We start from the raw sequence: 16251 nt of genomic DNA, 5'->3' as shown, positions 1-16251 counted from the left end.
TATTTGCCGATACCATTTACATAAGTCAAATATAGAGGAAGGAGATAGATTAAAATTAACAAAATTCATCCAGCAAGCTATAAAGAATGAAAACAGAAAGATAAAGTGAATAAGGGGCAATATTATCTCAGTGCATAACAGATTATAACAAACATACATATAGAAACATAATATTCTTCCAGTAACATGTATAAGAAATTAAGAAAATGCAGTAAATTCCCCAGCCACCTCAAACGAAATATAAAAGTCAAGGCATCCCACCTGATCTTTAACTGCATCCTCTCTCCAGTCTCTTTGGAACTTCTGCAATAATATAACAAGTAATCTCTGCAACTCGGGGGGAACCTCCGGTGGGAACAGCTTTTGTATCTCTTCTTTATTGAAGTTCTCATAAACACACCTTCTGATCAATATACGTAGGCACACCAAAAGCTGTATGAAACAATAATAGCAGCAATTAGTCAAATAAAGATCCATCAACTTAATGTCTGCATTTGATCATCTTAGTATACTAGTCTACCCATTTTCATTGCAAAAAGTGCAAATCAAAACCAAAACACATTTAAGAGACATCACAGCCATATTATTTAATGTAGGACTGACAGTGGTTCCTTTATCTAATTTTAATCAGCAACAAACATGGACAGCATATTCCAAACTCCAAAATCTACATTATATTTTAGAACGCTTCCCATAATTGTCAATTAGCAGTAAAACCATCACAAAATAAGTGAAGATTGCTTCTATGATTTTCATGTGCTGCAGCAAGTTCAAGAATATGAGTAAGTATCAGCACATTCTGCATACAAAAATAACACTAGAACCCTAGGCTAAGAACGCATCCTATACATAACCAAACCATACTTGCATTGTATCCTATCATCCCTGAGCCTCAGATATGCATGTCATTTGGGTCATGAGATCACTATAAGGATGACACAGTCATTTAGGGCACCACAAACTCGTTTAGAGCACTTTTATGAACATTCTTGTGTTTTGGAGTCATTTTGGTCAGAAGCAACCCCAAATAACAGATCTCTTGGCCATATGGTTCTCCGATCTTATTAAAAGATAAAATAATGTTGATGTTTGTTTGGTTCTAGCCAATTCATTCTTTTTGGCTTCAATTATTATATCATTTCTTCTTTGGCTACCACACTCTAGTGGAGGTTGTTTACACGAGGTTTTAGGTTGTTTTGTTGCTTTATTGTTGTTAGCATAAGGGTTGGGAGCCCATAATAAATCCTTGGATTTTAAACAAACAAAAAAGACATTATTTTAACATGGGGATCATTTCCAACGAGGTTTAAACTTCGATCATCATCAGAGTAACCTTCTTTGCTTAGTTACGAAACAATGGCCCAATGGATGAAAAAGGTCTCTACAAAATATTAAAAATGGTAGAGGCTCATGTTTCCCATATTGGAAATGCCATAAAGGATAAGATGGAAACCTTGGATGGTCTAACTAGTGCTAGATTGCCCTCCCCTTTTTGGCAAGATTGGATAGAAACTTGATTAATAGTTTGTTATATGAATTTTTGTTATACAAGACAATTATCACAAAAATATATTTATTAACAAAAGTCAATTTCTATTGCGTTCATGAGAATTGAGATATCACAACACAAGTGACATAATAGTAGATTACATTTTTTTTAAATTTAGAGATTACATTTTAAACTGGACGATCATGTCAACTATCTGCTGCAAACAATTTTTTATCTCCGAACTTGAGAAACCAGATTCAGAAATCATTGCAAAAATATTGCTTGTTGGTGAGTAGTGTTAGGATTTTGCATAAACAATAATTCTAACTAAGACTTAATGCCTATGAGCTAATCTAAAAACCAGGAAATAGATAAAGAATTTCTGTAATCAATATTATAAAGTGAATTTAGAAAGAGAAATGTACAAATATAGAGGCCTCTTGAATCCATGAATCAAGGATATGACATGTCCAAGAAGTATGAGTTTAACTCGTAATAACTCACAATCAAGAGGTGAGTTAACTTAATCTAGCTGAGACAAAGATGGCTTTGATGAAACAAAGGTTGCACCTAACTACCATCAATCAAATATTGATGAGGTACTAGTGGCACTTGTGTACCTCAATCTACAAATACCATTATTAGCTACCTAGGTGACAATTGTAATTATTCCCAATATCCTAAGTAAACTTATTAAATATGTGCAATATCACACTTAGAATAGGAACATATCTAAGGTGAAATAACTATTACACCAACACCCCTCCATAAGTGCAACTTAGGAAGAAATGTAAAAAGAGAAATGGGTTTCAACAGCTAGGCCATGTTAGGTACACATGTACAAAGATACACCCCAAAGAAGGAGAGAAAGAACCCCATAAGAAAAAAAATGTGAAGAGAGAAACTAGGTAGGCCCCCAAATGTGATGCCTTCTATACCAATAGAGAAAGACTGATACTGCATTGATAAATATCAATTCTTACCAAACAACATTCCTTCCCTTGGGAAGAAGCAGCCCAAAGGTGCATGTAGAATGTCCTCCCATTCCGTGAAGGAAAGTGAGGGAAGAACACAAAAGGTTAGGAACTCATGCCCATCAATCTCCATGTTGGTGTTGTGTGGTGCCAATTTCCGATCAAGTGACTCAGGTAAAATTATGGATAGTGGCATTTCAAGGGCATGCAGAGGATGAGATGGTACAAGTACCAGGGGTCCTCAAGTATGCCCTCCAAATCTGAAAGGTGAGACTCAAAAAATAATAATGAAAGATCTGTCAAGTAATTATCCCAAATAGTTGTATTCGAAAAAAGTGAAGGACTTGCTGAGAAGAAGCAATGGAAACCTTTGAAGAGGCAACCCAAAAGCCCATAAAATCAACAAGAGTTGGTGGGATCTGAGTGCATGTCTTAAGAACTCTAGTCTGTGTTAGGTTCAGATAACTACACTACTCATCCCAAAAAGTGCTCACATCTATGATGTGAGTATGTAAATCTGTCAAAAGGGGCATAAGGTGCAAAATGTGAGAAGGCAAATAGTCTTGACTTATGATCAGCCTTCCCTACTGCAATGATGCCTTGACTTATGATCAACCTTCCCTACTGCAACAATGCCTTGACTTTGCACTTAGATATCTCCTGACTTTTTGCAATAGCCACACTTTAGCCCTCTCTTTCATTGAGGAATCATCATTAGAAAAGCTGGTCATATATTCAGCTTTGAGTTTGAGGAAGCCTTATGCTAAATAGTTGATGTGTTGCTCTTAGTGGACTTGGTGTGGTTTGTATCCTTAATACCATGATCTTTCTTATCTGTAGTGCTTCCACCAAAGCATGTGACTTACACGATCTTCTAGTGCCCATTTGGATTAGTTTATCTTGCTCCCTAGTTAGTGTGTATGCAAATGCTTCAAGGAAGGCATTTTAAACTCAATGCATAAAGCAGCCTTAGTACATTGAATGTAGAAATGACCACTGAATAATCAGATCCGGGTTTAGAGAACACACTCAATATCAGCTAAGTCCTTCAACTATGTTCTTAGTGACTTAAAATTTGCTAAAAATCTTGTAGGCTATCAAAGCTTGTTGAATTAACACTTATGAGATCATTTTCCAGTTGATGACCTCTTAGTTCATCAATTTTACCAAACAAAGGCTCTAATTGCCCTATATTTTTGTAGGTATGGCCTAAGTTTTTTATATGAAAGAGTAGATCTTTTGACACAACCAAACACAAAAAGTCAAAAGCTTCATTACATTTGTTAAACAATTTAATTTTATCTACTTATCCCTTAGGTTAAATTACAGTTCCATGTGTTATCATGTGCCAACCCTCTAGACATTAGTATCATATTAATTTGTTGTTTCCAAAAAAAGTAGTTTATAGGGTGTGAGAGGTGTCACTATCGATAGATCCCTGAGGCTGAAAAGGAGAAGTAGAAAGGAGAGTTGCAAGTGAATGACAAAAGGCAATTGATTAATTACACCCCCATTATTAGATCATATAAGAACCTCCCAAAACAAATAGAATTGGCACTTTATCATTAGTGAACGTTTGCAATACATGATTGCCTAAACCCCCAAGACAAGTAGAAGATGGCACTTTATAATTAATGTGAATACAAGTTTATTTAAAGGTGCGCATAGAATTTCCAAGCAATCATTTTCCATGCATGCACAAATGACACTATATGCAAAAACAAATTACACCATACAGAAGCATGCTGGACCGCTCTCCAACACCAATGAAAATGCAAAAATGGATAACTGGATCAAAAGATATGACCATTTCTACCAAAGTGCTCTTGGAACATAAAATAAGAGGTGGATAATGATGTCCTGCTGAGTATGCATCTGTACAATGACATGGTAACTGTTGATGTCAACATTACTGTGGCATATATGTTGATGCGGCAGTGCAATTACAAGTACCAGGTGCAAAGTTGCACTCTAAAAGACAAGAATATTTGTATTGCATAATAAGAAAAAAAAAATTGGATGAGCCCTTTTTTTTCTTTGAACTGATGTAATATTTTTTCTGTTCTATGTGAAGATCTACACATACATCGTCAGATAGAACACGTGTAATAAAAAAATTTAAACTCTTAAAAAAAGACAAATATAAATCAACTCAAAAGCAGCATCTACACTAAAATTACACATTGTAAATAATATTATCAGACATACATAGAATAATTATCGATCGTTCTGCTCTGCTATTTGGCGAAATGCGAAAACATCATCAAGCGAACTTGTCAAGGTTTTCGGCGGGGGGATGTAGACAAGTTTTTGCCACATGCCCGAGGAGCATCTCTGTCTTCAGTCCGCCATGTAAGAAAAACCCTGCAACAAACGAAAGGCCGGATTCAGTTTACAGAGCGGGTGAGTTTTGGAAAAATGATGTAATTAGGGCACAAAAGGCCGTTGCCTTGTCACTACCCTCCGACGGAAATTGGCAAGTCGTTCGCTCGAAAAATGCCAAGAAGAAGATGGGCGAAAGAAGAATTAAGTCTTTAAACTTCGGTTGGCACAAACCCACAGTCACAAACCATTATCCGGCAACTGGGGCAAACCTGGTGCCGCTCAGGAAAGTTAGAAATTTTGAGCCTAAACCCAAAATAAGGCCGAGGCGAACATGTAATATCCCGGCATATTTGATGGATCCCCAATTCAATTTATATAGCGAATGTGGGGTTTTTGTAAAATGGGCAGGTATTGGAGAAGATACAGGTAGAATTATCGATTGGTGGACGGCCCTTTATCCGGGACAGGTAAGTATCACTATCCTGGAAAATAATTTTCTTGCAATTTTGTGTGATAATCAAAATACCAAAAATGACATTCTCCATGGTAAGGTAAAATTGTATAAAGGCTATGGCTTTTTTCGATGTGAATGGAAACCGAATTTTGACCCACATTCACAGAATTTAAATAATTGCCCTAGATGGATAAATCTGGGTTCTTTACCAGTCGAATACTTGGATTTTAAAATCTTAGAATATATAGGGGAACATTTTGGTTCTTTTTTGGGTTGTGAAGGACTAGGAAAAGAGGTTTTAAACAAGAATATCAAAATCTTAGTTGAATCTGATATTGATTCCCCGGGCTTAGAACCCATCATGCTAGTATCGAACAGGGGGGAGTGGTGCATTCATCCCACCTTCTATAATGGGGTTATAAATGAATCTGATATAAGGCTGAAATCATGCCCAGCTATGGTTAATTGTATCGAGCAGATGGAAAACCCTCTTTCAGATCAGTATAAAAAAATCACATCAAATGCATCCCCTGTACATGATAATAGCCCTCCAGTGGCTAACACAGATGAAAATAGAAACAACAAATCCAGTAACATTAGCGATCTTGATAAAATAATAGATGAGGCAAACTCTATAAAAGAAGATGCCTTAGTGGAGATGACAAAAAGAATCTCCGATTCGGTGGATTCATTGAAACTTCCATCTGAAACAAAGTCAGTCGAAAATTTGGGTCAAGATAATGGGGCAGATCAAGAAGAAATGTCTTCTAGATTGGCTGCCGTTATTGAGGTATTCGATAATAATGTAGTTGAAAATCTTTCCCCGGATGAGGAAGCTGAGAAGAGGTTCCTAATTCAGGAACTCTTGGCTTCTATGGATGAGGAAGAAAATAATGAGAATAGGGTAGGAGATATCATACCCATTCCTGTCAATGACTACATAGTAGCTCAGTCCCAAATGGGAGAGGATGATGGAGAGGGAGTGATAGATTCCCAGCAAACCTTAGGGATAAAAAACATATATGACGGGAAAAACTTTCCTGACTGCGCTAGAGAAGCTAAAAGTAGGGGCAGAAAATCTTTGAGCGAATTAAGACTGCAAGATGGAAATGCAAAAGACCAAGGCAAATTAACAGCCTTCTTTGATGCTGGGAAGGGGAAGGGCCTTCCCACGGCCCCATGAAAATCTCTTCATGGAATGTTAGGGGCATGAATGCCCCTAACAAACAGCGTCTAATTAGACACAACATTTTAAAATGGAAACATGACATCGTTCTCATACAAGAAACTAAATTAGCCCAGGTTGAAGCTGAGACTTTTAAAAGAAAATTAGGTCTTCTTTGTTGTGAATTTGTGGAAGCCAGGGGAGCTTCTGGTGGTATTGGAATAATTTGGAATCCGCGGAGTATAATATTTCATCCTATAGCTGGTAATAGAAATTGGCTATTGGGAAAGGTATTTAGCAAACACAGCAATCTCACATTCACCCTTATAAACATTTATGGCCCGATCCCGGATGCAGGAAAGCGCAGGGTTTGGTCGGAAATCTCGTTTATGATGGGGCTAGATACCTCTTCCCCTGTTATTCTAGGAGGGGACTTCAATGCTATCCTGAATTTATCAGAAAAAAAGGGTGGTATTCACAGGGAACCACAGTCCTTAAAAGACTTTAGAGAGTGGGTAGCTCATAACAACCTGATAGATATAGAAACAAGTAACGGTGTGTATACCTGGTACAATAGAAGATCAGGCTTTACACAAATCGCTGAGAGATTAGATAGATTCCTTTTTAGAGGGAACTTGAGTGATCTAGCGATTAACCTCTCAGCTTCGCTACTCCCATCTTCAGGATCTGACCATTACCCTATCATACTCAATATTGAGGGAGAGGCTACACCGCGGTGTTGCCCCTTTAAGTTTGAAAAAATGTGGATGCAAAATCCATATTTCTATGATCTCGTCTCCAGGTGGTGGTCTGAGGTAAGTTTTCAGGGATCAAAAATGTTTTGCCTTGTAAATAAACTAAAATATCTCAAGAGCAAGTTACTGAAATGGAATAGTGAAGTTTTCGGTAACATTTTTGAAACCAAAATATCATTAGAAAAAGAAATCGCTGACCTAAATGAAAAAGTGTTTAGACTAGGAATGGATCAGGATAGCTTCCTCAAAGAAAAGGAGCTTCTCGGGAAATATGAGGATACGTTAACAAAAGAAGAAATATTTTGGAAACAGAAGTCTAGAGAGAATTGGCTTCAAAATGGGGATAGGAATACTAAGTTCTTCCACAACAGTACAAAAATTAGGAGGATCACTAACAGTATTCACAAGATCATGAGTAATAATGGTATACTACTGGAAGATCAAAAGGACATAACTACAGAAGCGGTGAACCATTTTAAAACCCTGTTCAGTTCGGAATCTTCCATTAAAGATGCCAATTTAACTTTGCTTAGGAATATTCCTAAGATCATAACTGAAAATCAAAACAAAGCGCTTAGCAACAAATTTACAGAATCAGAAGTAAAATTAGCATTGGGGCAGCTTGACCCTGATAAAGCACCCGGCCCGGACGGTTTTCCTGCTTGCTTTTTTCAAAAATGCTGGCACATTATTGGTAAGGAGGTAGTGGAAGCATTGGAAGCTGTTAGAAACTCTGGGAGTATTTTAAGGGAGATCAACAACACTTTCATTACCTTGATACCAAAGAAGGAGGAATCAAGAAGTTTGGAAGACTTTCGACCTATCTCCTTATGTAACACAATTTACAAACTTTTTACTAAAATCTTAGCGAATAGACTGAAAGGCATCCTTCCGTGCATAATTTATGAGGAACAAACCGGTTTCGTACCAGGTAGATCTATCTTTGATGGCATTATTATTGCTCAAGAAGTCATGCACTCGTTACAACAGAATCGATCAGCTGCTATGATGATCAAACTAGACATTAAGAAGGCATATGATAAAGTCGATTGGAGATTTCTATGTAAATGTTTAGAATCCTTTGGTTTTTCTAAACAATGGATCAATTTAATCTTCGAATGCATCTCATCTCCCAGGGTATCGTTACTTATAAATGGCTCCCCTGCTGGCTTCTTCCAGATATCTAGAGGGATTAGACAAGGAGATCCTTTATCCCCTTTCTTATTTATCATAATGGCAGAGGGCCTTGGAAGAATCATTTCAAGTGCTCGAATGAATCAAATTATCAAAGGAATTAAAATTACTAATGGATTGGAGGCCATAACCCACCAGCAGTTTGCTGACGACACAATGCTGATGGGATGTGCGAATAGGTCTGAAGCCATGGCTTTCAAAAGGATTCTTGACATTTATGCATTAGGCTCTGGTCAGGAAGTGAACAAGAATAAATCGGAAATCTTCTTCTTTAACACTTCACAAAACATAGAGACAGATATTTGTAATATCTTAGGGTTTGATAAAGGGAAACTTCCTTGTAAATATCTTGGGATTCCGATGGATAAGGGAAACAATATAAATTCATTATGGAAAGGAATCCTTGAAAAGATGGATCTCAGGTTGGATTCTTGGAAGAACAAATGCCTATCTTCGGCTGGGAGGATTACATTAGTAAAAGCTGTTATGGCGGCTATTCCGATATACCAAATGTCCTGCCTGCAATTACCTAAAGGTGCTCGTCTAGAAATGGTAAAAAAGATGAGGAAGTTCTTTTGGAATATGAATTCAGACAAAAAGAAATTTGCTTTAATTTCTTGGGATAAAATTAGCTAGCCTATCAATATTGGGGGAGTTGGCATCAAAGATTTGGGGGTTCAAAACTTGGCTCTGGGGGCGAAATTAGTCTGGAAAATGTACTCGGAACCGGATCTTAAATGGGTAAGGATCCTCAAAGCTAAATATTTCACTAATTCCAACCCTGATAGTATACTAAGGACGGAAATACTACCAAAGGGATCCAAAGTCTGGAATTTTATGCTAGAATGTCGAGAGGTGATTAGAGATTATCTAACTTGGGATATTGCGGAAGGATCAGAGGCATTGTTCTGGGAAGACTCGTGGGGGGGTTACCCAGCCCTAGACAAAATAGGAATAAGCGAAGAAGGTATAGAACATTGCAAATCAATCAGGGGCAGGTTCGTTAAGGATTACATCAAGCTTATTTCTGATGACCCCGCTTTGGGTTGGGAGTGGAAACCCCTTGATGAGATGAACTTGACAAATGCAGACAAGGAACTCCTCTGGAATAATTTGAGGCATAGGCATTTTTCATTACATAGTGGGAAAGACAGGATAATTTGGGCGGGTTGTTCTTCGGGCATTTATAAAGCCAAAGAAGGTTATTCACTTTTAAAACTCAGAAGAGCTGCAACAAATCCTAATATTCCGATTAACCTATGCTGGAATAACGTGGGTCTTCCCAAAGCTGGTATCTTCTCATGGGCAGCTTCCCAAAAAAGGATTCTTACTTCAGATTGGTTCTCAAAATTAGGATTCATGGGACCATCGAGATGCCCTCTATGCGAATCTGAGGAAGAAAATGTGGATCATCTGCTCCTTAATTGTAGTTTCAGTCAGAGATGTTGGGATTGGCTTTGCTCAAGCCTTGGCTGGCCGACTCCGAGACCTAGGGACATTTCAGAATGGCTGATTAGTTGGCCTCCTCCCCACACAAAGGATATATACCACTTAGTGTGGCAAATTGCGCCGGCAATTCTCATATGGGAAATATGGAAGGAGAGAAACAGGCGGATCTTTAAAGAATCAAAATTGAGGGTGGAATCCCTTCTTAATAAGATTGAGGCAACAATTGTGGAAAAAGTCAATAATAGACTAAGACATGCACAGGAAAAGTCTATTAATTTAACCAGATGGGATGAGGTTCTTCGATCTAAGTGGTTGGGTTTGATAATCCCCCCGTTTATTGGGAGTGGAGGTAAGCAGGCTGAGTTAGATAGGAAGCTAACTAAATGGGTTCCCCCCCGAAAAGGCTGGGCTAAGCTAAACTTCGATGGTGCCTCTCGTGGGAATCCTGGTATAGCAGGTATAGGGTGTGCTATTCACCAAGATAACGGTGAACTAATAGCTAGCATTAATAAGCCAATTGGTTTGGCTTCGAATAACATGGCTGAGTTTTCAGCGTTGCGGGAGGGATTGATTATAGCTAAATCTCTCAAGATTAAATATCTAGAAATAGAGGGGGATTCGTCGTTAACTATAAATGCAGTCAGGACTAGGGAAGTGACAAACTGAAAATTGAAAGCGGAATTAAAAAGTATTCTGGATTTGATCAAATACTTTGAGGAAACTTCGGTTAATCATATTTATAGGGAAGGCAATTCTATAGCAGACAAGTTAGCCAATTTAGGGGCAGATGGTAATTCGTATGTTTTTAGGAAGGATAGCCTCATGGATTAATTTTAGGTGATGGCCGTGTCACCCCTTCATATCCCTCCTCTCCAAGTCCTCTCCTTGCCCCTCATTTATAAGCTCTAGGAAGGGTGGCCACGGTCTCCTTATATCAGTATTTGGTATTCTAAGATTCAGATATATATATATATATATATATATTAATATATATACTCACATATATATATATATGTATATATTTATAGTCAACCCCATATTCATCGGATTGATTCATGTTATATGATGTATTCATATATATATAAATATATACATATATATATATTCATATATATAGATAGGTGTATATATATACAATCATATATATATACATATATTCATATTCTCATATATAAATGTATATGTGTGTGTATGTGTGGGTGTAAATAGAATCTTACACAATCACACACATGCATATATACATATATATAAACAGAATCTATATAAATATGAGTATGTATATATATAAATATATATATATTTATATATATCCATATCTGAACCTTCATATATGATTACATTCTTTCTCCTGAACGATTCCTTGACTACCAATTCTGGGAGTGGGTGCCAGGGGTGTTTCAGTCGTGTAGAGTGGAGACTGGTAGAAGTCTGGTTTCTCTGTTCTGGCACTTGCAGGTTACCCCTCCAATGCATGTAATATGAGTTAAGATTGTCCTGGGCAGCGAGGGTATAGACTGAAATAAGGATCAAATCATATCTTCATATGGCATGTTGGGTCTGACAGGCTATGTGCCTTCGAGCTAAGGTTACTGGTTTTTTTTTATATTTGGTATTCAAGATTCTACATATCGGTTAGAGTTCGTAATAATTCTAACACAGGATATTAGCCTTGTTTTAAAACTGGGACAGATATTTCTGGTTTCTGTCTCGATGTTTGCATGAGAGTTGAGGATTTTACAGAATAGCTTAGCATTCGCCTTATCTTGATTTTGAGATTCCCTGTTAATATCGTGTGGGGTTCATTCGGGTTCCTACAAACGATTGAGGAATGGGTGGCAGGTTTTTTGTTGAGGTTTTGTGGAGGGTAGTAGAGGTAAACCCAGACTTAGTCATGGATTCAGATAATTAGTTGGTTCTATTTATGAAAAGCCTCTGGACAGTCCCTCTGCCCTTTTGTTGTTTCACTCCTTTCTCCAGGCATATTTATTTCTGTGTGCATCTGTATATACTCATGTTTCTGGCAGACTCAATGTTAGATTATTTCGCATATTGGCATATAAATACACATACATATGCATATGAAAATATTTATGTTTGGGAGAATCTGATTTTTGCAGAGTTAAAAGCAATTATGTATCTGATAGAAATTGATCCTTTCCATTAGTAGGCAGAATTGTAGCCTGGATAATCTCTTAAATTGAAACCCAAAAGGTTAAGATGGTTTCAAGCTAAGGGATATCCAGGCTATAATCCTCTTACATAAATAGAAAGATGTAATTATTCATTGAATGACCGCTGCAAATTATTTTGTTTACTATGCTTCTAACAGTCTGGCAAAGTAAGTTGCATGAAGGTTTTGCAGATTCTGGAAACAGGTCAGAAGTTAATGCTCGAAGCATTAGTGGATTAGCCAAATTTGGGAAGATGGATTCAACCGGAAAGTGCTGAAAGATTTTATGTACAGAATGAATGTAAAATGTCTTAATAAGTCAGCCTCCATCCTCAGATGAGGATTTGTATAAATGTACAGTTGTTTATATTATCTGATCCCAGTAGGGATCTGGGCTAGACCGGAGGTTTTCTTATCTCCATTCTTTCCTACCGGTGCCCACACTGAATGGAGATGTAATATTTTTTATAAAAAATAATAAAATTTTGGCTTCGGCCTTTTATCGATCAAAAAAAAAAAAAAAGCAGCATCTACAGAATTTTACATAGAATACATGTAATGCAAGGGGTGTATGAATGAGAGGGAAAGAATCTTTATTATAAGGAAGAGCTTCCTCCTATGGAAGATGCTCCATTAATGGGACTGCACCCACATATAAATGGCACCTCTTTCAAAGTTAAATGTTGTAATCGACTCAGTTCTTGACCTTCAAAGTGTGCAATATATGTATTCTAATCTGTTTCGAATTACAGGTTGTTAGTTGTACCTCTAGAAGTTAAATGGAGCAAAACGTTTCCTGTGACACGGTAGTCAAATTTATGGTCAAATTCATTTCTCAAACCTTCTAAGCGCAATGACAATGTCATAAATTGTGTAGGATGCTCCCAAAAAATATCCCTCCACAAAAATAAATTAAAACCTCTTCCTATTGGTTGGCTTTGAACTGTCAAATCTAAATAAACTAAAAGTGGATCTTAAATAATTCGGTTGTTCTAAACACAGTGGTGAGTTCAAAATAACTCCACCATTCACTAGATATAAACTTAGACCTATTTGCCCCATTAACTAGAAAAGAACTAGCCCTATGACTTCATGGCTCTGATACTATATTAGAATTTTGCATAAACAAAAATTCTACCTAATACCTAATGTCTATGAGCTAATCACATTATATTCAATATCATGGAGCAAATTTACAAAGAGAAAAGTACAAATATATAGGTCTCTTGTATCCATAAATTAAAGATAAAACATCTCCAAGAGGTATGAGATTAACTCTCAATCACTTCCAATCAAGGGGTGAATTAACTCAGTCTAAGTGATATAGAGGTTGCCTTTAAAAAAGGGAGGTAGACACCTAACTACCATCAATCAAAAATAGTTGGAGTAGTGGTGGCTCGTGTACCTCAAGTCAAGGTATACACACATCATTATTAGCTATATAGGTGAAAATAATTTAAAAACTCTAACATCCTAAATAAAATTATTAAGTAGGTGTAATATCAACCTTACGATAGAAACATATCCAAGGTGAAATAAATATTACACCAGCAAGTACGACATTGTAGGAAAAGCTTGCACCACCCTTAATCATCTAGGAGAGCTTCAGGTGATGCTTATGCAGCAATGGAGAGGCTCAAGGCAGATGATGGTAAATCTTAGGACAGAACTTTTTAGTAAAGACAAAGTAGAAGAGGAAATAAGACTAAATTTGAAGCCCAAATAGTTCGATGGCAATTACAAACGCATCTAGTTGTAACAGAACGGTACCATGGTAGAAAATAACGGCAGAAGATGAAAAAAAGTGACTAAAACTAAAGCTAAACACCATAACAGAAAAAGTTAAACACGAAACTAAAGCACACCGTAACAACAAAAGTTAAACACAAGGCCACTAATTTAACCCTTAATCCAGGTAATACCTGATACACACATCTATTACTATGAGTTCAACACTTCCCTATACATGCCGCCAAGGCTATCACATGGTGTCCAACGCCAACCGTAGTGAAACATTACTTTAGAGCGTGAAATTTCCATTCCCCACCGGTTGCCTCAACCCATTTAAGCCTTCTATGCTATCTTTATTAAAATGGTTCTAAAATCTGGATATTCTCAACTATAGTCACCTTCCACGCTCACTTTATGAAAATGTTCTCAGAATCTGAAGATTCTGAACTCTATTGACAGAAAAGATCATTGGGAGATACCTAAAATGATTTGTGTTCATATGCGTGCAAGAGAATTTTGAATGGAAAAGGGCCGATTTCCCTTAAAATGGTACAATCCCAAATAAATTGTTCAATTCTTAAAATGAGTTTTGAATAATGCGGGACTTGAACTTACAGGATCCAAGTCGTTGTGGTTGGGTAGCTGAAGGAGGTCTTGAATATATGATTTCTCAGGTGCTTCAAGGCCTGTTTTGCGGGTCCTCCACAGAGCTTGAAGGATATGTTCTATCGATTCCTTCGACTTGGCTCTTAGTAACTGTGGCAGATGGTCCCACAATGCATGATCCATTAGTATCTGATTTATGATTACGATAGTTTTTCACAATCAATTCCTGTGACAAATTAGGCGCCACCGGTGACCTCTCTAAATCAGAAATGTTTTCAAAATTCAAACTTGCGCAGGCATCACGGACAACCGTGTGAAATTAGTGAAGCACAGCCAGGTAGCAATATAACACAATAAAGCAATACCAAAAATAAAATAGCCGCGTCCAATCAGAACTCGCTGAATTAATGCTGCTGCTTTAAAAGCGTTTGACTGTAAGCTGTAGGATGTCTAAATCTTAAGCGACCAACAAACAGATGGATGAGGGATCTGTACAAGAACAAAACAGAGGAAAAATGCTTGAACATAAGACGCTCAAAGCAGAAGTGATGAATAATGGGGCAACTAAGCTGAGAAGAGGTATGTGCACAAAACTGAGGCTAAAGATACTCAAAGAAGCCGCCAAATCTCAATTCCTTCCCGGCTGCCTGTGGTGAAGACAATACAATCTGGTCATAATACTTAAATAGCAAAGCCAAAAGCTAACATTGCGCCTGGCAAAATCTGATCCCAGGAAAGTTTTGGACAATCTAACTCTGAAAACCCTAGAAGAACAGAGTCGCGGAGCCACTCTTCTCGAAACGTAGTTCTTGCCGTTGTAATATGATTCAAAATAAAATAATGTTTTTAATAATAATTTTTCTTTTAGGTGTTTGATAAAAGGAAAATAAATAGTTTTATCTTTAATTATGCGGAAGTCTCTCAATAAAAATTAAAACTATTTAAAATGTCGTGTTTGCATGAGAAGTAAAAATATATTTCATTTCTCTTCTCAATTATCATTCATTTTGAGTAATTGAATTTTGTATAATTAACAAATATGATTGATATTTTTAGTAGTATTTTATCTATATTCTCTTAAAGATATATATGCTAATTTGTTAATTTATTAATATAAACATATTCAATTTAAATTAATTAATGACATTTATTCTAACTAATTAAACAATTTTGTATAATTAACAAATATAATATCTTTAGCTTATTTTACCTATATTCATCTAAAAGATAAATATGCTAGTTTGTTAATTTACTAATATATAAACATATTCAATTTAAATTAACTAATGATTATTTAGATTTTGAGTAATTAAATAAATTATTGAATTTAAACATATGAATACCAATATTTAAAATAATTAATAATAATTAATTAAAATCAATAAATTTTATCAATTTAATAAATTATTAGCTTTGAAATTTTACAATTTAAATTTAAAAATAATATTTTTTAATAATTAATTTAATCAAATAATTTTAATCTTATAAATTTTAGTAATTGATTTTAAACTTACCAAAATATGATAGTTTTAATTTAATGTTTTTTTTTATTATTATTAATTTATCACTTTCAAAAAACGTTGTATACCTTTTTGGAGATGATTCTTGCCTCTAATATACCATATATTTTTTTATCATATTTTAATAAGATATAATTTTATTTTTTTTTAAATCAATCTCATTTTTTTATTTTAATAACCTAATTGCAATATTTTAAAAAAATATATATTACAAGTAATCAAAATATACACATGTGCGCGTGCACACACACATACACACGTATATACATATATGTGTATGTGTACATACAGACATATGTGGATGTGTATGTGTATGTGTATGTGTATGTGTACATACACATATACATACATATATATATTTGAATTGTGTATTTTTAGTTTTTTGAAAAAAATCATTCTAACTAAAGAAATTTTCAATT

The 16251-nt window shown here is 35.9% G+C and overlaps 1 protein-coding gene across 1 annotated transcript in view; it reads right to left on the bottom strand.

Moving 5' to 3' along the window:
• The window catches only part of LOC131038685 (uncharacterized), a 37066-nt gene extending 21913 nt beyond the window's left edge, over positions 1–15153 (bottom strand). The window contains exons 1-2 of the mRNA XM_057971202.2: positions 14322–15153; positions 262–432 (exon numbers count right to left, since the gene is read on the bottom strand). Of these exons, the coding sequence (XP_057827185.1) occupies positions 262–432; positions 14322–14495 (345 nt within the window). The 5' untranslated portion in view covers positions 14496–15153. The remainder of the gene's footprint in view (positions 1–261; positions 433–14321) is intronic.
• Between the last annotated feature and the right edge of the window lie 1098 nt (positions 15154–16251).

The sequence above is a fragment of the Cryptomeria japonica genome, chromosome 9 (assembly GCF_030272615.1).
Source record: "Cryptomeria japonica chromosome 9, Sugi_1.0, whole genome shotgun sequence".
Taxonomy (NCBI): domain Eukaryota; kingdom Viridiplantae; phylum Streptophyta; class Pinopsida; order Cupressales; family Cupressaceae; genus Cryptomeria; species Cryptomeria japonica.
The sequence above is the reverse complement of the archived record's forward strand: the minus strand, read 5'-3'. Positions and strand labels throughout refer to the sequence as shown.